At 44.1% G+C, this 20,766-nt stretch overlaps 2 protein-coding genes across 2 annotated transcripts; both read right to left on the reverse strand.

Moving 5' to 3' along the window:
- Positions 1 to 4,151: 4,151 nt before the first annotated feature.
- LOC125552822 (cation/calcium exchanger 4) lies at positions 4,152 to 6,436 on the reverse strand. The gene has a single exon (XM_048716511.2). It carries the CDS (start codon positions 6,253 to 6,255, stop codon positions 4,345 to 4,347), a length of 1,911 nt encoding a protein of 636 aa, XP_048572468.1. The 5' UTR covers positions 6,256 to 6,436; the 3' UTR covers positions 4,152 to 4,344.
- A 5,805-nt stretch (positions 6,437 to 12,241) lies between these two features.
- On the reverse strand, positions 12,242 to 13,717 carry LOC147976681 (uncharacterized). Its single transcript, XM_087520943.1, has one exon. It carries the CDS (start codon positions 13,526 to 13,528, stop codon positions 12,242 to 12,244), a length of 1,287 nt encoding a protein of 428 aa, XP_087377069.1. The 5' UTR covers positions 13,529 to 13,717.
- Between the last annotated feature and the right edge of the window lie 7,049 nt (positions 13,718 to 20,766).

The following is a 20,766-nucleotide window of genomic DNA, read 5'->3' on the forward strand; positions in this document are numbered from 1 at the left end:
TTCGGGAGCAGGGGTTAGTGTAATTGAGAGCACACATATTAGTACTAGTTGGACAAGTTGGGTAGAACAAGTTAATTCCATGTAGAAGCACGGGTTAGTTCGAGCACATGTTAGTGTAGTGAAGAGCACAAATGTTACTACTAGTTGAAAGCAAAAGTTAGGAAGCACGACTTAGTACTAGGTGGAACAATTGGGTTAGTTCACGTTGGAAGCACATGATAGTGTGGTTGGCAGCACATATTTTGCCCAAAACAAATTCGTTAAAACCTATCAACACGAGATCTAATTTTTAAGATCTTGACGCAAGGAATGCAATGATGAAAACGGTTGATAATTTGGACTCACGATTTAAGAGATATACTTTTTATCAAATCAAAAATTACAAACAAACCCACCTACCCCTCTGGCCCGTGGGAAGAAAATTTTATCCAAACTCCCAGCTTGTGACAAGTGACACACATTAGGTATGCCACTTGTCACCACCAGAAGAAATGGAGGTAACTTCTGCAAGGGGTGCCCCTCAATTAGTAATTCCGCCTCCTCGTCCTCCTTCCTCTATGTAAAGAAGTACTCGTTTCAAACTGAAAACATGGCTCTAAATTTTTACATCTTTCTCCAAAAGCAAGGCTCATAGTCATTTGTACCAATTAGGGTATCTTCAATGTGGATCACCCAATTGCCTGCAAAATGACCGGATTGGGCCGCACAAACACTTTTATGTCTCCAACACGGATTACCAAATTGGGCCGGATCATTCTGAACATATGAAATTCCACAAGTGGGGCCCAAAACCAAGAGCACTCTCGTGGAGTCCGGACATCCGCTACTCTAGACTCTGATATCCCTGACCCATCCTAGAAACCTTATCCCGCCTTCAGTTCTAGAACCCACCACGCATTCACAACAGATTGGCCGTTCGTCCACCTACCTGCATTCACGCTGGTGTGGTAATCAAGAAGCCAACTTTGGTTGCTCGCATTCACACCTTCGCCCCTCCGACTGCCTTGGATATTTAAAGACCAAGGTTACATCGATAATTAATCATACCACAACAGTGGATAGTCGAAGCTTTTATATGTTCAATCAACCACTATTAACATTGTTACCAAAGAAGGATGGTGCTTCCGACATTAGGGATATCTGTCCCATTAGCATGATTCATGGCCTTGCGGAGATTTTTTTTTTCCAAAGACCTCACACTGCGGGTTGGTCCCATGTTGAATATGCTTATTACGGTGAACCAAAGTGCCTTTATCCGAGGGCGGTTGATTCATGATAACTATATGCTTGTCAACCAATCTATAAAAAAATTCCATAATCTCAAGGTCCCCTCATCTTTCTCAAATCGGATACTGCACACCTTTGATTCAGTTGTGTTGCCTTTTTTGCTACAAGTCATAAAGAAGAGGGGATTTAGCCAGAACTGGTGCTTGTGGGTATCTTTGCGCCTCACCTCGGCAAGTTATAAAGCGCTGATCAATGACAGTCTGGTGAATGTATTTGGCACGCGCGGGGGTTGAGGTAGGGAGACCCCTATCCCCTCTTATTCCTCCTGATCATGGATGTCCTTGATGCTATGGTGGATAAGACGGAGGTGGCTGGGTTGTTAGAACCCCTTGATAGATGGGGAGTGGTGCCGCATGCTATCGCTTTACACGGATATGTCCCATTTTTCTCAAACCCAAAGAAGTGTGAGCTATTCGTGATGAAGGAGATTCTGGCGTTGTTTGGTGATGCTTCTGGGCTTATAGCTAATCTTCAAAAATGTGTGATCTCGCCATGAGATGCAAGGGTGTCGATTTGGAGCTATTCGTGCCATCTCTTCTATGTTGGGTGGCCCAGTTTTTGTGCACTTATCTGGGCTCCTTCTAACCGGTGGCCTTCACTAAAGCGGATCTGCAACCTCTTGTTGATCATGTGGCAGATAGATGGGCGACTTGGAAGACCTCGATGCTGCTTACGACTGGCAGGCTGACTTTGATCAAGGTGATGCTTACGACTATTAGTATTTATCACATGTTCTCTCTCAATCTCCCTTCATGGGTTTTCAAGGCCATCACAAAGATTTCTCGGATTTTTTTCTAGAGAGTTTCCGACGAGGCGAAGGGTGGCACTTTTTGGTGGCATAGGAGCAAATTTGCAAGCCTCCGCGGTTTGGCGGGCTCGGTGCTTATCACTTGGATTTTCTTAACAACACTTTATAAATGCAGTGGTTATGGCTTCAGAGGACGGGTCTACTAAGGGCGTGATATGGCCTTTCTCTAGTGGTATCTAGAGAGGTCACACAATTATTCCTCGTTGCGTCGAAGTGTTCGATAGGAAGGGGCGGGCGAGTGACTTCTGGCACGGCAAGTGGATCGAGGGACGGAGTCCGTTCAATATTGCTCCCAAATTGTACCCATTTATCGAGGCTAGAGGAGGGAAGAGGAGAACTGTGGCAAAAGCTTTGGTGGATAATAAGTAGATTTGGTGACATTCGTGGAATGCTATTGATAGAGGCGACCATCGAGTTCATGGATCTTTGGTGACAAATATAGCAAGCGCCATCACTGAACAATGAGGAGGATTGTTTCTCATGGAGACTCATGGCGGATTGAGCTTATTCGGCCAGTTTGGCCTATGAGGCCTATTTTCACGACACTGAGCTTGCGGAGTACACCAACCTCCTGTGGAAAACGAGGCTCCTCCCAACCAAAGGTCATTCACTTGGCTGGTTATGAGGAATTGTTGTTGGATGACGGACCGCCTCTAAAACCGTGGTATGCAGCATCGTCCTTGCTGCACATGCTGTGACCAGGCGCTCGACGCGTTTGATCATATTTTGGCGTGGTGTTCGTTTGCGTGGCAGTTTTGGTTTCTTTTCCTATATAGCTTTGGGCTTCGACGGATGACTCCTAACATGGATGCCAAAGTCAAAGAATGGTGGTGCTCGATGGATAGGAGAATTCCATAGGTTAGTGCCAAGGAGAAGGCGATGATTATGGTTGCCGGTCTTTGCAACCTTTGGCTGAAGCGCAAAGCTACAGTTCTTGAAGGAAAATCGATATCTGTTCAGAGGGTGGTCGTGCTTGCGATGGAATAGCACTTGTGATGAAAAAAGGCTAGACAGGCAGTGGCCAAGATTAGGGAGGAGTATGCCTTGTTCACGCGTTTGTTTGTGACAATGATGGTGTGGTATAACAAGAGTATGTTCTTGTTTTACCATTGCTTGTATCTGACCCCTTTCTCTCTTAATGGAAATGACAGGCACCGACGTAATCTTGTGTTGGCTGTGTTCTTCCCAAGAAAAACATATTAGGCATTTCAACTATTACAGTGAGCCAAGCGTCGTGCCGAGGCGTGCCCCGTCCTCCGGTTAATTTAGATTTTTTTTTGTAAAGGAGGATTGCCCCGACCTATGCATCAAAATGAAGCATGCAACCATATTATTAAATATAGATTCTGCACGCTGATGAACGACTAGTAAGACCCTGTTTGGACTGGATGTGTTTTTGTGTGATGCCCAGTATTTAGTTCAAACTTGAGTTAAAATACCGTGGAGCACACATTTTACACTCAATCCAAGCAGGGCCTAAGGGCTTTCAGGCGCACAGCGAAAATCGTGCAAAGCCTTCTCATGCAGCAAAGCGGGAAAACATCCTCTGCATGACAAGCTAACATGACCTGATGCCGGTACTCTTTAAACAAGGGAGAGTGCCAGTTTGCTGGACAAATAGCCTCGAGGGACCATCTTATGGAGTACTTCCTCCGATCCAAAATAAGTGTTATGGTTTTAGTTTAAATTTTAAAGTTTGAACTAAAACCACGACAATTATTTTGGAAGGGAGTACTAGATAACAAGCTAACATGAATACAGGTCACTATGCTTCTGTCAAATAGCCTGCAAAACAGATCGCGCCCTCACGCAGAAGCACCGCCTCTACAACAACTTAAATTTTAAAGTTTGAACTAAAACCACGACAATTATTTTGGAAGGGAGTACTAGATAAGCTAACATGAATACAGGTCACTATACTTCTGTCAAATAGCCTGCAAAACAGATCGCGCCCTCACGCAGAAGCACCGCCTCTACAGCAACTAAACCAAAAGGTCACACTGCTGCGCAGAAATGGAGTACAGTGTTATTTTTGTACCTTAGGTAAGTCAACATCTGAAGTATAAAATTATTGCTATCAGCATGCAAGGTGATAAGTTTACAGATAAGTACACCAGTTGCAGGCAAGCTCTGGTTTATTGTCTCCAACACCTGACAGCCTACAACTAAATTTGAGGCATGACAACAACAGAACAGAGGAACTCATTTCATTTGTATAAACAACATTCATGTACAATAGACACAAACAACTAATTCAAGCCCGGGAGTGGCAATATCCCCATAGCACTGCTTACTCTAATGAAAAGGAAAACTGAGTAAAGAGCAATGAGGCCAACCCCAAGCGTCTTGTTAGGCCGCATGCCGCTCCGTGGCAGCGTGACAAGCGCCCAGACCAATCCAGCAACCAGGAAGCTCATCGTGTAAATAAGAGAGCGGTCCTGTGGAAGAACGTAAGAGTTGGGTGCTGTTGACCAAGCTCCAAGCAGCATTGATATTCCTAAGCCGGCAAGTGTGTTGAACATAGGCCCTGCATAACAGCCAGACATAGCAATCTGTACACCGTCTCCTCCATTCATTGCCAAGGCCACATTTGACATCAAGTCACCCATCGAATTGCCCCATGCTAGCACCGTTAAGCCAAGGATTGAAGGATTAATCCCAAGTATCACCCCAAATGCAACCAACAGTGCAACCAGCTCATTGGCAATGATGTAGAACCAAACGATGCTCATCACAAACCCTCCAAACACCCATGGGAGTAAGTATCTCCTTGGAGGGCGGTCGGGACTGGTGAATGTAAAAGCAAGACCTGCAAGTGCAATCCCAAAAATACCAGCTATCACATATGCTGCTACCCTGGCACCCGTGGATACTCCATCCTGGCTGTTCCACAGAAATGCTAAGAGTAGAGGTGCCAAGCCAGCACTGGCAACAGCATATTCTTGTGACCAGCGGTCTTCCTCAACTATTGGAATCGTCAACTTTCTTGGTATTGTCAAGGGTAGCTCCAAAAACAGAAACATTTTGGAGTAGTTAAGCGTGGACGTATCCACTCTGCCTTCTTCATTCCAACCCCACAAAGGCCTGTCAGGCGAACCATCTCTCCCCTGATTTGAGTAGATAGCCACATGAGAAGCCCACATCCACTGCGGCAATGATGTGTTTACCTGGGCCGCCTCATCACTTGTATCCTCCTCAAGAAGTGAACTGTACACAGAATCATCCTCCTCTAGCCCGTGTGAGAAGATACTTCCCCTCACAGGAAGCAATGGTGTGACTACATCAAACTTCAGCATCCGTGCGTGCTTCCTTAATAACTCATTTGCGGCCACCACAAATGCATAAACCACATAAATCGATACAAACAGCATAGCTCCCCAAACGGTCACCTTCCCGACAATCAACATAATAGACAGTGCCACCAAGGTGATCAGGAAGAATCCAACATCCCTCACAAAGCACCTCCAATCAATCTGCACATTCTTCTCCGCGACGGACAATGACACTGCCCCAACAACAACGCAGGTAACAAACACCGCTCCGCCCAGCACGCTGTTCAGCCCCACATCCCCGGCGCCAGACCCCATAAACGCTGCAATACTGGCAAACACATCAGGAGCACCATTACCAAAGGGGAGCAAGGTAACACCAGCCACGGTCGGCGGGAGCCGCAGCAGGGCGGACATCTTCTCGAGGCTGCAGCAGAAGTAGTCCGCGGCCGTGTTACCGAGCATGTAGAACAGCGCCGCCAGGCACACGGCCAGGACGGCATAGCCAAGCAGCCTGAACCTCTCGCACCGACAGTAAAAGAAATCCAGGTAGTCGACGAACCCGCCGGAGCTGCACTGCGGGTGCGCCCGGAGGAACTCGCACTGGGACCCGAAACCCTCGTGGCGCGCGATGCCGGCGCACGCGGTGGAGGGGTTCTCCAGCTGCTCGCCGTTCAGGCCGGTGACCTCCGAGAGGTTCCCGCCTCTGGACGCGGCGGGGCTGGCGGGATCGGCGCCGGAGAGGAGCCCGCGGCGGAGCGGGCGCGAATCGGAGCCCGGGAGCCGCGGACGGTTCCCATCCGGGCGGGTGTAGAGGAAGAGGAGGAACAGCACCAGGGAGGCCGCGGCGATGGGCCGAATCCGGCGGGGATGCGGCGGCCGCGAGGCCATCGTGTACGGCGAGGTCACGGGCTGGAGTTTCGGGCGGCTGGCATGCCGAATCTGAGGGGAGGGTTGGGGAATTTGGCGTGCTTCCGGGGGATCCGGGGTTAGGGTTTGGTCGTCGGAGCGCGTGGTTTGGGAATTGGGGATTGACGACGATGTGGGGAAGGAGACGGCGTGTTGCCCCGGTCGCGTGCCGCGCCAAGAAGCAAACGGAACGGTCGTTGTTAAGTGGGCCGGATTGGATTAGGCCTCGATCTCCTTGGGCTACCCGTTTCCTGACAGAGCCGCCTCGGCTTTTAGAAACACTAACTTTTTGAACTTTCTCAAAAAAAAACTAACTTTTTTGGATTGTCTCAAAACAAAAAGTATTTTTTTTATAAATACTATTTTTTAGAAAAAATCACTCTTTTGGAGATTTATCAAAAAAACTAACTTTTTTGGAAATTCCAGACATTTTTGAATTTCTAACTTTTTTAACATTAAACTTTTTAAAAATAAAAAAGGCAATTTAAAAAATAGGGGGAAAACGAAAAAAGGCACCTGGACTGGGTGAGAAACCACCTAGAAGGTTCCCAAAATCGGGATCGGTGGAACACCTTAACGGGGCGACCCAGTTAGATCACTCTCTCGCCAACTCTATGTGAAGCGTCGATAGTGCGACGCAATGGGGGGCGAATAGGATGCACGATGTATGGAGCTCTGGACTACGACATTCCTCGCGGTGGGCCATCTCAATAGAGCGTTTGTACCCAAGCAGTTTTCGAAACATGGTACTCGCTTCGGAAACCTTCCACCAATTTTGGGAAGATTTAGTTCGGTCTTTTTCTTATCTCTCTTTTTATTTACTGGTTTTTACCTTCTTTTCCTTCATTGTTTCTTCTTCAAATTGATGAACTTTTGTAATCTGCCAATTTTGGTATACGAATATTTCCTTTTACATGCAATAAACATTTTTCAAAATTTAGGCGATTATTTTTACATTTTCATGGACATCTTTATATGTAGGAATATTTTTAAGGGTTAGGAACAACTTTTTAAATGGTACAGACATTTTTATATGTGATGCATTATTTTCGAAGTTGCAAGTTTTTCGAGGCCATGGCACGTTCGATCTACGCGGCGCACACCGCCGACCGAAATGGCCTGGGCAGTTTACCACTGTAACGGCAGTCTTTGTCTTCCCACATTTTTTTCCTGTCCTTTTTAGGCCGGTTTTTGGGCGGTTTATTTGGTTCTTTTCTTTTCTTATTTCTTTTTCCCTTTTCCATTTTTTTATGATTTCTCTTTCAAATTCTTTTGCCTAAACTTTCTTATGGGTTTTTGTTCTGGTTTTATGCATGAACTTTTTTCAAATTCGCTGCATTTTGTCAAATTTGTGATTTTTTTCAAAGTTAATTAACCTTTTTCGAATTTTATTATTTTAAAGGAAATTAGAGTACTTCATTTAAAATTTCTAAACTTTTTAAAAATTGATGAATTTTTTTCTAATTTTATGAACTTTTTTCAAAATATGTGTTTTTTAAATGTGTGAATTTTATTGAAGTTTGTGAACTTTTTTAAATATCCGTGAATATTTTTGAATTTACAAACTTTGCCCTTCTTGCAATTTTTTTAAATCTTTTCTTTTCTTATAATTCATGTGGTTTAAAAGTCAATGGTCAATGCCACATCAGCATTCAACTCCTCGCTGTCAACTGTCAGTGGGCCACTGAGGCGTGCGTGGCAAGCGAACCACACGAGCGCCACATCCCCTAACCGGTGCTAAAGCGCCAATTAGGAGGTCCCCATGGTGACACCCTACTTCTTGAGTTGCTTTTCACCAATTTTACGTGGCTGATGACCATACAGTTTCATGTACAACCACTTTCAGCTAACACTAAAAGAAAAACCCACTTACGATTTGGCCAAAACAGTTTTGAAAAATAAATGGGTGGGAGAGTTTTCTGATGTAAATTTTATACAATTAGACCTACTTATTTCTAAATACATTTCCATATTTATGCCGCAAATGCACATGCATGATGAGATGGTGTTTACTCTCGGAAATAGGGTGTGAATCAACTTGTCTTTTGGTAAGTTCTACAATATCATTCTTTTTTAATAATGAATCTAATGGAACTAATTTTGTGTTGTCAATGTTGATATATTTATTGATAGACTTGCTCAAGCTAAAGTGGTTTGACTTAGGACAAAGCTAGGGAGTAAGACACAAAACTGATCGCTAGCTCGTCTGAAAAAAAGCGAGTTGTTTAGAAATGTTATAGAGCGAACATGCTCTGAGAAGGCTTTTTTAGTGAACCTTTGTGGTGCGTCCGATCCCGCATGCGAATCTCAACTTGGTGACATGCGGCAATTCATGTGGGCGTATCATTCGCTCGTTTGAGCCTCCTAGAGCGAAGGACGCGAACCTTAGCTCCATCCACCCTTGGATTGAATGATACCTCTATCTGCAAGCTCTAGAGCATGCCAACTTCTCCAAGTAGCATGGAAGTTATCAAAAAATATGTGGCATATTCTAGTGTGGCATGGCATTTTTCTTCTTCCGTTGTACCATGTCATTTTCTGGACACCCGCGAAAACTTTCTCTATTGTTCCATGGCAAATATTTTGTTAACATGGTAATCTTTTATCTACCAGAATGACAATTACTAGACATGAGAGCAATTTTCTCTTCTGTGACATGGGAATTGTGGGCCAGCTTGTTGCCAGACCCACACATTAGCCATTATAAAGGCAGGTGACGTATGTCAGAGAATCTATAACCCCCTTGGGGGGAGGGGTCGTCACGTGATATAGTAATTCTCTTGAGTGGGTTTCAACCATGGGAGGTTTACTTTGCTGTATAAGTTGTGGAGATTTTTGTCTAGCAAAGTATTTGGTAAGAGCAAATAAAATTGAGCACTCCCCGTCCTCCTTAAGAGTTTAGATCCATCATACAAATAGTTGAAAGTGGAGAGAAAACAGATTTAATCATCTCAAGTTTTGCTCCGAAGACATGAAACTTAAGAAGCCAACTAATCATGTTTCACCTGTGAATCAGACCACTCGAAAAAATAATCTTTGCTTCAATCTGTGAATCAAATCACTGGCATAAAAAACAAATCAGTTTTAACAAATTATACTTATGTTAGAAGATTAACACCAAGTTTGAATTTACATTTGATAATGCTTTACTGTAGGTGCACAACGGCAACCGCCTCGGCAAGGACCTTGATTTGATTGCCCTGCTCTGCCGTGGTGGTGTTTGGGGGTGATCGGGAAGTTTTATTGCATATCAACATGGTTACAATATGGTAAAACAAGATCATGGGTGAAAGGGGGGCCTCGCTGCAACCAACAGGCGGTGGTATGAGCCGTGCGAGCGCAATTAGCAAGACAATGTGAAACCATATCTTGAGACCTGGCTATCTTAATTGGTTTAAACTCCCGTTCTAGCATGTGGTTCTTAATTCCGTTGACCAGATATGGCGATTTGTCGAGAGAAGCATCCGCATAGAAGAGGGAGCACCCATCGAGTCCGACTACACTACAAACAGGAGGACTAGACCATTGAAGGGCTAGCGACATTCCTCATTATTGCACGAATATTCTCCACTTCAAAAGCATTGTTGCAAAATAACAACAGCCGACATGAAGCAGAAATGGCCTCACCCTTGCTGTCCCTAGCAGATGCTTTAAAGTTGAAAATGATGGGTCCTAAGCGAATTATTTTTCGAGTGATTTTGTCGTCCTTGATTAATTTCTAGCGACTGTCCTCGTCTTGTACACAAAGTTGTTGCAAAAAAACATCTTATCAGTGAAGTGAAGCTGGAGACGACACACAGCAGTGGTTGATCGCTTCCTTAACTTCCTTCCACGTACTGCAAGGAAAACAACAGCGGTGCCATGCGATTACTGATGACCACCCGGCTCCATACTTTGGATTAACAAACCACGATGCACGGCCCATGAAGTGTTGTAGAACATTCGGGCGATAAACAACAAGCCAGGTCAATGTTTGTACAGCACATCATTTACAACGCCACTGCTTTAGGCAGATCCATGACCTATATATGCACTCCATAATTAAGAAAGAGCAAATTGTCCAGTCAGTGTTACCATTCCAACGCACTAGCTCGCGTACGCTCTGGCGCATGATCCTGGGGATCAAATCTCGTCGTCGACGCGAGCCGATAGCCATCGCGCACGGAGCGCAGGTGAATATGCCGGAAAGGATCTTCGAACGCACCATCGGATTGAGATATATATAGCGAATACATATTTGATGATTCCTCACGGTCCATGTACTACGATGTTCGGTAAATTATCCGGATACGGCCAAAATTCGTGTAAAAAAGGGGTTTAAAATCGTAAGGGAAAGATCGAAATGAGGTGATTTGATTAGTGGGGAACGGCGGCCAGGTCACGGGGGACGAGCTCCACGTATACTAATCAATGTTTTAAATAGTGGGCTATGGCATTTAGCAGCGATCCTTAAAAACAGTTATAGCTGGGCTATAGCGGCAAATTGTACATGAAATCATTTAGCGGCAACACCCTCAAACAGCTATAGCCGGCTATTTAAAACTATGATACTAATGCGGTGCATATGATCGTCTAGTGGGGTTAATTAGACAAAGAGAGGCGATGATTACGTCGCGCGTGAGGCAGATTCGGCCCGACTAATACTTAATTAACGCGCGGATCGATCATGAGTGTGACCGCGCAACTGACCCAGTCTTTGGATTTGAAAATCACTTGAAGTGATGACACTCGACCACCGCTGAACACTGCAATTGTCGAGAGTGAAAGAGAGACGTGGTGTATGCATCTTTATTACTCCATCCGTTTCTAAATACAAGTCTTTGTAAAGATTTTATTATGAACCACATATAGATATATATATAGATGTATTTTAAGTGTAGATTTATTTATTTTACTCCATATGTAATCTACCTAGTGAAATCACTAGAAAGACTTATATTTAGGAACGAAGGAAGTAGTACTGAACACTTGCATGTGTAAGTTTTTTTTAAGAAGTTTGGATTGCTTATATGACAAGAATTTGATAATTCATGCCTGAACCATGGCACTGCCTCCTCTAGTTCACAATGAAATAATGGATCCGATATATACGTACCTACATAGTTGATCTCCACTATTTTTGTTATCTTAACACGTGTATATGCCATCTCATCAAAGGCCCCACTTAATGCGCACATAAAAAAAATGTTAGTTTAGGCTAGCCATAATGGAGATAACTTAAGTAGTAACTTAACACACCCTAAATTTTTTTTGCTTATGTGGCAAGTATTTAATGAGAGAGGTGTTTAGAGTAACATAAGAGCATGGTTAATAGTATAGCCAGCTGCTGGCTATAAGCCAGTGACATGTCATCTAGAGTCCATCTTATAGGCAACATGTACAATAGTAGATCAAAAGAGTGTACTACTTTTTTATTATGTGGCCCACATTTCATTCTCACAAAGTGCCTAGGAGCACGTGCTAGAGCTGGTCTTCACAAAGAGCCTGCTTACCTTCTTTCTCATCTTCTCTTTTCTCCAACTAAGCATAAATATACTAGTTTATTCCTTATAGCCCGCTGACTCAGCTCTATTGTACTTGCTCTAATATGTTACTGTAACATAGCGTTTTCCGAGGTAGAATGAGTCTATAAGGCAATAAATGAAACAATCTATGACACTACTACTAAGATACTTTGCACTATGAAGGTAGTAACTTAGACTAGTGTCATATGCATGACACTAGTATAAGTTACTCCCCACTATGACCAGCCTTATCTCATGCACAAATCCCATCTCATCATGCATGCCACCTCATCAAAACTCCATTCAACATGCATGAAACCGGGTTTTTAATTATATTATGTCACTTATATTGCAACAATATTCTAAATACACAATATATATAAAATACAATATACAATGTATATGTAAAATTTTAGTTCATATGTTATCAATTTAACTATTTATGTTTCATACGATTAAATAACTCAAAGTATATTGCAATAATCGGTTCTCGCGGCAATGTTTGAGGTATCCTCTAATTTGATAAATAGTGATGCACATGATTGATAGAAGAGGCTCGGGTAGACCCAAATGTGTAACGGCGGGCAGTCACGGTCATGGGAGATGAGCGCAGACCACGGCGAATCATAGCACTTGTCGCGGCCGGACCCTGGTGCAAACGCGTGGAACGGCGGCTGTCTTCCGAAGTCGTAATACATGGGCGACACGAGGAAGTAGACTCGGTTGGCCACCACCCCGCAGCGTGCCGCATCGGCGCACGCCATCGCGCTTCTCCCGGGGCAATCCACGAACAAGCTGTACTCCCCGATGTCGTGCTGCTCCTCCCACGTCATCGTTGCCATGTTGAGGGCATGCACGCTCACCTTCTGCACTCTCGGCCCGATTCCCGTGCGGGTCTCGAGGGGGGTCGGAGGATCTGTCATAATCAGCAGGAGGAGCAGCCGCTCGCCGGCGGCTACCAGGCGGGGCCCGTACCGTAAACGGTCGAACGTGGCGGCGGCGTCCGGGTCTGGGAGGCCGGTCGTGGGCAGCAACCGGACCGCATGACACGAAAGGCGTGGAGCGTTGACAACATGGAGGCGAAACTCTAACAGCTCCACTCGGTCGGTGATGCCGAGGACGCGGCCATGGAACTCGATCACGGTTGAGAGGAAGGAGGCACCACGGGGAAGGCGGTGGGTCGTCCATTGAGGGTCGGGGTTTAGGGTCGGGAAGCGGAGTGAGTCGAATCTGTGGTCGCGGGTGTGGAAGAGCAGCAGGTGGGTTGGGGTGAGGGATGCGTAGTGGTAAGCGAAGCCGTTAGGCAGCGGGACGGCGAGGCGCTCGGCGCCGGTGAAGGCGTCGACGACAAGGAGCGTGCTGCGGTCTCCGCCATACCCCCTTTTGAGGAGGATGAGGTGGCCGCGGGACGCGGAGAGGAGCTTGGATGAGAAGGCGGGCAGTGGCACGGCCACGGGGTCGCCGATCAGGGCAGGGGAGAGGCCGATCAGGCGGGCGGACTGGTCGGAGTACCTTGTGGCTCTGAGCATGAGAGGCGGGATGCGCGGGGCGACGGTGGAGAGGAAGAAGCGCCGCCATGGCGGGCAGGTCCCGGCGAAGGCGGAGAGCGAGCGGAGGCATGGGAAGAGGCGGTCGAGGACGTCGGTGAGCACCAAGTCCGGGAGGTTACCCCAGTCCCGGAGCTCCGACGATACGGGTGGGGGTGGCTGGGGCGTCGTGGCGAGCTCATCAAAGCGCTCCGGCGGTCTCATGGCGCAGGCAGCTTTACATGATTCGTTGACAGAATAAAACGCCACAGTATATAGTACCTGCTGATCCTTGGAAGGACCGCCGGTTAAATTACTATGTGAACAAAGCTAATCTCGCACAGTATACTACCAATGAAATGGCGTTAAAAATTGTTTGGGATAAAGGGAAGGACATGTTTGGCGATGATTACATCGCGGGAGGAGGATTTGGCGTAGTTCTTGGCTGTTTATTTGGATTGAAGGGAGTAGTATATTCTTAGTTGATGAAGCGGTGTTTTTTTTAACACAGTAAAGACGCAAAGCGCTCATACATACGCGCATACACTCATCCTATTCCTAACGTCCTTTTCTACTGGAAGCGCATAGCCGAAAATTCTAAAATAAATCCAAGAATAATGTGAACACCATGACTTGAACCCTGCTAGGCTAAAGATATCACTGTCCCTCTAACCATCCAACCACAGAATGAAGCGGTGCTGAATTGATAACGCTTGATCGCTCAGCTGTCAGTACTCTAGTACCGTCGAGTGATCATATGGGAGAAATTTTGCGGATATTCAATTTGGCTCTCGGGAGCACATGCTCCTGCGTGTCAAAAATGAATTTTAAAAATATAAAAAATTGTAGAAAATGAATGTGTTTATTGTCACATCCAAATCCTACCTGCAAATTTTTAGGGGAAACACTTCAGCATTTTGGCCTGTGCAAAAGAAAAAAACAAGTCAAATGCAAAATGTTAAATTTAGTTTTATTTTTTCACCGATGAAGCACTATTATCCCATGCATGCTATCCCATATGTGAAGGAAATATGTCCTAGAGGTAATAATAAAGTTATTATTTATTTCCTTATATCATGATAAATTTTTATTATTCATGATAGAATTGTATTAACCGGAAACATAATACATGTGTGAATACATAGACAAACACAGTGTCACTAGTATGCCTCTACTTGACTAGCTCATTGATCGAAGATGGTTGAGTTTCCTAGCCATAGACATGAGTTGTCATTTGATCAACGGGATCACATCATTAGGAGAATGATGTGATTGACTTGACCCATTTCGTTAGCTTAGCACTTGATCGTTTAAGTTTACTGCTATTACTTTTTCATGACTTATACATATTCCTATGACTATGAGATTGTGCAACTCCCGAATACCGGAGGAACACTTTGTGTGCTACCAAACATCACAACGTAACCGAGTGATTATAAAGGTGCTCTAGATGTGTCTCCAATGGTGTTCGTGGAGTTGGCATAGATCAAGAATAGGATTTGTCACTCCGATTGTCGGAGATGTATATTTGGGCCCTCTGGTAATGCACATCACTATAAGCCTTGCAAGCAATGCAACTAATGAGTTAGTTACGAGATGATACATTACAGAATGAGTAAAGAGACTTGCCGGTAACGAGATTGAACTGGGTATTGAGATACCGACGATCGAATCTCGGGCAAGTAACATACCAATCGAATCTTGGAGTAGGATTGCCCCTCCTTGGGCGCGCCTCTCCCTTGGCCGACCCTCTCCTCCTCCCCCTTTATATACGGGGGTAGGGGGCACCCCAAAGACACAACATTTGATCTGTTGATTTCTTAGCCGTGTGCGGTGCCCCCTCCATCATAATGCACCTCGGTTATATCGTAGCGGTGCTTAGGCAAAGCCCTGCGTTGGTAGCTTCATTGACATCGACACCACGCCGTCATGCTGACGAAACTCTTCCCCGAGCTCTACTGGATCGTGAGTTCGCGGGACGTCACCATGATCTTGCGTGTGCGTAGGATTTTTTTTGAAATTACTACGTTCCCCAACAGTGGCATCCGAGCCAGGTTTATGCGTAGATGTTATATGCACGAGTAGAACACGAGTGAGTTGTGGGCAATACAAGTCATACTGCTTACCAGCATGTCATACTTTGGTTCGGTGGTATTGTTGAATGAAACGGACCGGACCGACATTACGCATACGCTTACGCGAGACTGGTTCTGCCAATGTGCTTTGCACACAGGTGGCTGGCGGGTGTCAGTTTCTCCAACTTTAGTTGAACCGAGTGTGGTTACGCCCGGTCCTTGAGAAGGTTAAAACATCACTAACTTGACGAATTATCGTTGTGGTTTTGATGCGTAGGTAAGAACGGTTCTTGCTCAGCCCGTAGCAGCCACATAAAACTTGCAACAACAAAGTAGAGGACGTCTAACTTGTTTTTGCAGGGCATGTTGTGATGTGATATGGTCAAGACATGATGCTATATTTATTGTATGAGATGATCATGTTTTGTAACGGAGTTATCGGCAACTGGCAGGAGCCATATGGTTGTCACTTTATTGTATGCAATGCAATCGCCCTGTAATTGCATTACTTTATCACTAAGCGGTAGCGATAGTCGTAGAAGCAATAGTTGGCGAGACGACAACGATGCTACGATGGAGATCAAGGTGTCGCGCCGGTGACGATGGTGATCATAACGGTGCTTTGGAGATGGAGATTGAAGGCACAAGATGATGATGGCCATATCATATCACTTATATTGATTGCATGTGATGTTTATCCTTTATGCATCTTATTCTGCTTTGTTTGACGGTAGCATTATAAGATGATCTCTCACTAAATTTCAAGGTAAAAGTGTTCTCCCTGAGTATGCATCGTTGCCAAAGTTCGTCGTGCCGAGACACTATGTGATGATCGGGTGTGATAAGCTCAACGTTCATCTACAACGGGTGTAAGACAGTTTTACACACGCAGAATACTTGGGTTAAACTTGACGAGCCTAGCATATGCAGATATGGCCTCGGAACACTGAGACCGAAAGGTCGAGCGTGAATCATATAGTAGATATGACAACATAGTGATGTTCACCATTGAAAACTACTCCATTTGACGTGATGATCAGTTATGATTTAGTTGATATGGATCACGTGATAACTTAGATAATTAGAGGGATGTCTATCTAAGTGGGAGTCTTAAGTAATATGATTAATTGAATTTAAATTTATCATGAACTTAGTACCTGATAGTATTTTGCCTGTCTATGTTATTGTAGATAAATGGTTCGTGCTGTTGTTCCGTTGAATTTTAACGCGTTCCTTGAGAAAGCAAAGTTGAAAGATGATGGTAGCAATTATACGGACTGGGTCCGTAACTTGAGGATTATCCTCATTGCTGCATAGAAGAATTACGTCCTGGAAGCACCGCTAGGTGCCAAACCCGTTGCAGGAGCAACGTCAGATGTTATGAACGTCTGGCAGAGCAAAGCTGATGACTACTCAATAGTTCAGTGTGCCATGCTTTACGGCTTAGAACCGAGACTTCAACGACGTTTTAAACGTCATGGAGCATATGAGATGTTCCAGGAGTTGAAGTTAATATTTCAAGCAAATGTCCGGATTGCGAGATATGAAGTCTCCAATAAGTTCTACAGCTGCAAGATGGAGGAGAATAGTTCTGTTAGTGAACATATACTCAGAATGTCTGGGTACCATAACCACTTGACTTAGCTGTGAGTTAATCTTCCGGTTGATAGTGTCATTGACAGAGTTCTTCAATCACTGCCACCAAGTTACAAGAGCTTCGTGATGAACTATAATATGCAAGGGATGGATAAAACGATTCCCGAGCTCTTCGCAATGCTAAAGGCTGCGGAGGTAGAAATCAAGAAGGAGCATCAAGTGTTGATGGTCAACAAGACCACCAGTTTCAAGAAAAATGATAAAGGGAAGAAGAAAGGGAACTTCAAGAAGAACGGCAAACAGGTTGCTACTCAAGAGAAGAAACCCAAGTCTGGACCTAAGCCTGAGACTGAGTACTTCTACTGCAAAGGGATTGGTCACTGGAAGCGGAACTGCCCCAAGTATTTGGCGGATAAGAGGATGGCAAGGTGAACAAATGTATATGTGATATGCATGTTATTGATGTGTACCTTACTAAAGCTCGCAGTAGCACCTGGGTATTTGATACTGGTTCTGTTGCTAATATTTGAAACTCGAAACAGGGACTACGGATTAAGCGAAGACTGGCTTAGAACGAGGTGACGATGCGCGTGGGAAATGGTTCCAAAGTCGATGTGATCGCCGTCGGCACGCTACGTCTACATCTACCTTCGGGATTAGTTTTATACCTAAATAATTGTTATTTGGTGCCAGCGTTAAGCATGAACATTATATCTGGATCTTGTTTGATGCGAGACGGTTATTCATTTAAATCTGAGAATAATGGTTGTTCTATTTATATGAGTAATATCTTTTACAGTCATGCACCCTTGAAGAGTGGTCTATTTGTGCCGAATCTCGATAGTAGTGATACCCATATTCTTAATGTTGAAGCCAAAAGATGTAGAGTTGATAATGATAGTGCAACTTATTTGTGGCACTGCCGTTTGGGTCATATTGGTGTAAAACGCATGACGAAACTCCATACTGATGGACTTCTGGAATCACTTGATTATGAATCACTTGATACTTGTGAACCATACCTCATGGGCAAGATGAATAAAACGCTGTTCTCCGGAACAATGGAGCAAGCAACGGATTTGTTGGAAATCATACATACTGATGTATGTGGTCCAATGAATATTGAGGCTCATGGCGGGTATCGTTATTTTCTCACCTTCATAGATGATTTGAGCAAATATGGGTATATCTACTTAATGAAACATAAGTCTGAAACATTTGAAAAGTTCAAAGAATTTCAGAGTGAAGTGGAAAATCATCGTAACAAGAAAATAAAGTTTCTATGATCTGATCGTGGAGGAGAATATTTGAGTTACGAGTTTGGTCTACATTTGAAACAATGTGGAATAGTTTCACAACTCACACCACCCGGAACACCACAGCATAATGGTGTGTCCGAACATCGTAATCGTACTTTACTAGATATGGTGCGATCTATGATGTCTCTTACTGATTTACCGCTATCATTTTGGGGTTATGCTTTTGAGACAGCTGCATTCACGTTAAATAGGGCACCATCAAAATCTGTTGAGACGACGTCTTATGAACTGTGGTTTGGCAAGAAACCAAAGTTGTCGTTTCTTAAAGCTTGCGGCTGCGATGCTTATGTGAAAAAGCTTCAACCTGATAAGCTCGAACCCAAATCGGAGAAATGTATATTCATAGGATACCCAAGGAAACTGTTGGGTACACCTTCTATCACAGGTCCGAAGGCAAGACATTCGTTGCTAAGAATGGATCCTTTCTAGAGAAGGAGTTTCTCTCGAAAGAAGTGAGTGGGAGGAAAGTAGAACTTGATGAGGTAACTGTACCTGCTCCCTTATTGGAAAGTGGTTCATCACAGAAACCGGTTCCTGTGACACCTACACCAATTAGTGAGGAAGCTAATGATGTTGATGATGAAACTTCAGATCAAGTTACTACCGAACCTTGTAGGTCAACCATAATAAGATCCGCACCAGAGTGGTATGGTAATCCTATTCTGGAGGTCATGTTACTTGACCATGACGAGCCTACGAACTATAAGGAAGCGACAATGAGCCCAGATTCTACAAAATGGCTTGAAGCCATGAAATCTGAGATGGGATCCATGCACGAGAACAAAGTGTGGACTTTGGTTGACTTGCCCGATGATCGGCAAGCCATTGAGAATAAATGGATCTTTAAGAAGAAGACTGACGCTGACGGTAACATTACTGTCTACAAAGCTCGACTTATTGCAAAAGGTTTTCGACAAGTTCAAGGAGTTGACTACGATGAGACCTTCTCACCCGTAGCAATGCTTAAATCTGTCCGAATCATGTTAGCAATTGCCGTATTTTATGATTATGAAATTTGGCAAATGGATGTCAAGATTGCATTCGTGAATGGATTTCTGGAAGAAGAGTTGTATGTGATGCAACTTGAAGGTTTTATCGATCCAAAGGGTACTAACAAAGTGTGCAAGCTCCAGCGATCCATTTATGGACTGGTGCAAGCCTCTCGGAGTTGGAATAAACGTTTTGATAGTGTGATCAAAGCATATGGTTTTATACAGACTTTTGGAGAAGTCTGTATTTACAAGAAAGTGAGTGGGAGCTCTGTAGCATTTCTAATATTATATGTGGATGACATATTGTTGATTGGAAATGATATAGAATTTCTGAATAGCATAAAAGGATACTTGAATAAGAGTTTTTCAATGAAAGACCTCGGTGAAGCTGCTTACATATTGGGCATCAAGATCTATAGAGATAGATCAAGACGCTTAATTGGACTTTCACAAAGTACATACCTTGACAAGATTTTGAAAAAGTTAAAAATGGATCAAGCAAAGAAAGGGTTCTTGCTTGTGTTACAAGGTGTGAAGTTGAGTCAGACTCAATGCCCGACCACTGTAGAAGATAGAGAGAAAATAAAAAGTGTACCCTATGCTTCAGCCATAGGCTCTATCATATATGCAATGCTGTGTACCAGACCTGATGTGTGCCTTGCTATTAGTTTAGCAGGGAGGTACCAAAGTAATCCAGGAGTAGATCACTGGACAGCGGTCAAGAACATCCTGAAGTACCTAAAGAGGACTAAGGATATGTTTCTCGTTTATGGAGGTGACAAAGAGCTCGTCGTAAATGGTTACGTCGATGCAAGCTTTGACACTGATCTAGATGATTCTAAATCCAAACCGGATACGTGTTTATATTGAACGGTGGAGCTGTCAGTTAGTGCAGTTCTAAACAAAGCGTTGTGGCGGGATCTACGTGTGAAGCGGAGTACATAGCTGCTTCGGAAGTAGCAAATGAAGGAGTCTGGATGAAGGAGTTCATATCCGATCTAGGTGTCATACCTAGTGCATCGGGTTCAATGAAAATCTTTTGTGACAATACTGGTGCAATTGTCTTGGCAAAGGAATCCAGATTTCACAAGAGAATCAAGCACATCAAGAGACGCTTCAATTCCATCTGGGATCAAGTCTAGGTGGGAGACATAGAGATTTGCAAGATACATACGGATCTGAATGTTGCAGACCCGTTGACTAAGCCTCTTCCACGAGAAAAACATGATCAACACCAAGACTCCATGGGTGTTAAAATCATTACTGTGTAATATAGATTATTGACTTTAGTGCAAGTGGGAGACTGAAGGAAATATGCCCCAGAGGCAATAATAAAGTTATTATTTATTTTCTCATATCATGATAAATGTTTATTATTCATGCTAGAATTGTATTAACCGAAAACATAATACATGTGTGAATACATAGACAAACATAGTGTCACTAGTATGCCTCTACTTGACTAGCTCGTTGATCGAAGA

Source organism: Triticum urartu, chromosome 4A (assembly GCF_056163025.1).
Source record: "Triticum urartu cultivar PI428250 chromosome 4A, HENAU_Tu73, whole genome shotgun sequence".
Classification (NCBI taxonomy): domain Eukaryota; kingdom Viridiplantae; phylum Streptophyta; class Magnoliopsida; order Poales; family Poaceae; genus Triticum; species Triticum urartu.

Excerpts from the sequence above, each read along its gene's own strand:
- LOC125552822 (XM_048716511.2), bottom strand. The coding sequence starts at position 6,255 with ATGGCCTCGCGGCCGCCGCATCCCCGCCGGATTCGGCCCATCGCCGCG.
- LOC147976681 (XM_087520943.1), bottom strand. The coding sequence starts at position 13,528 with ATGAGACCGCCGGAGCGCTTTGATGAGCTCGCCACGACGCCCCAGCCA.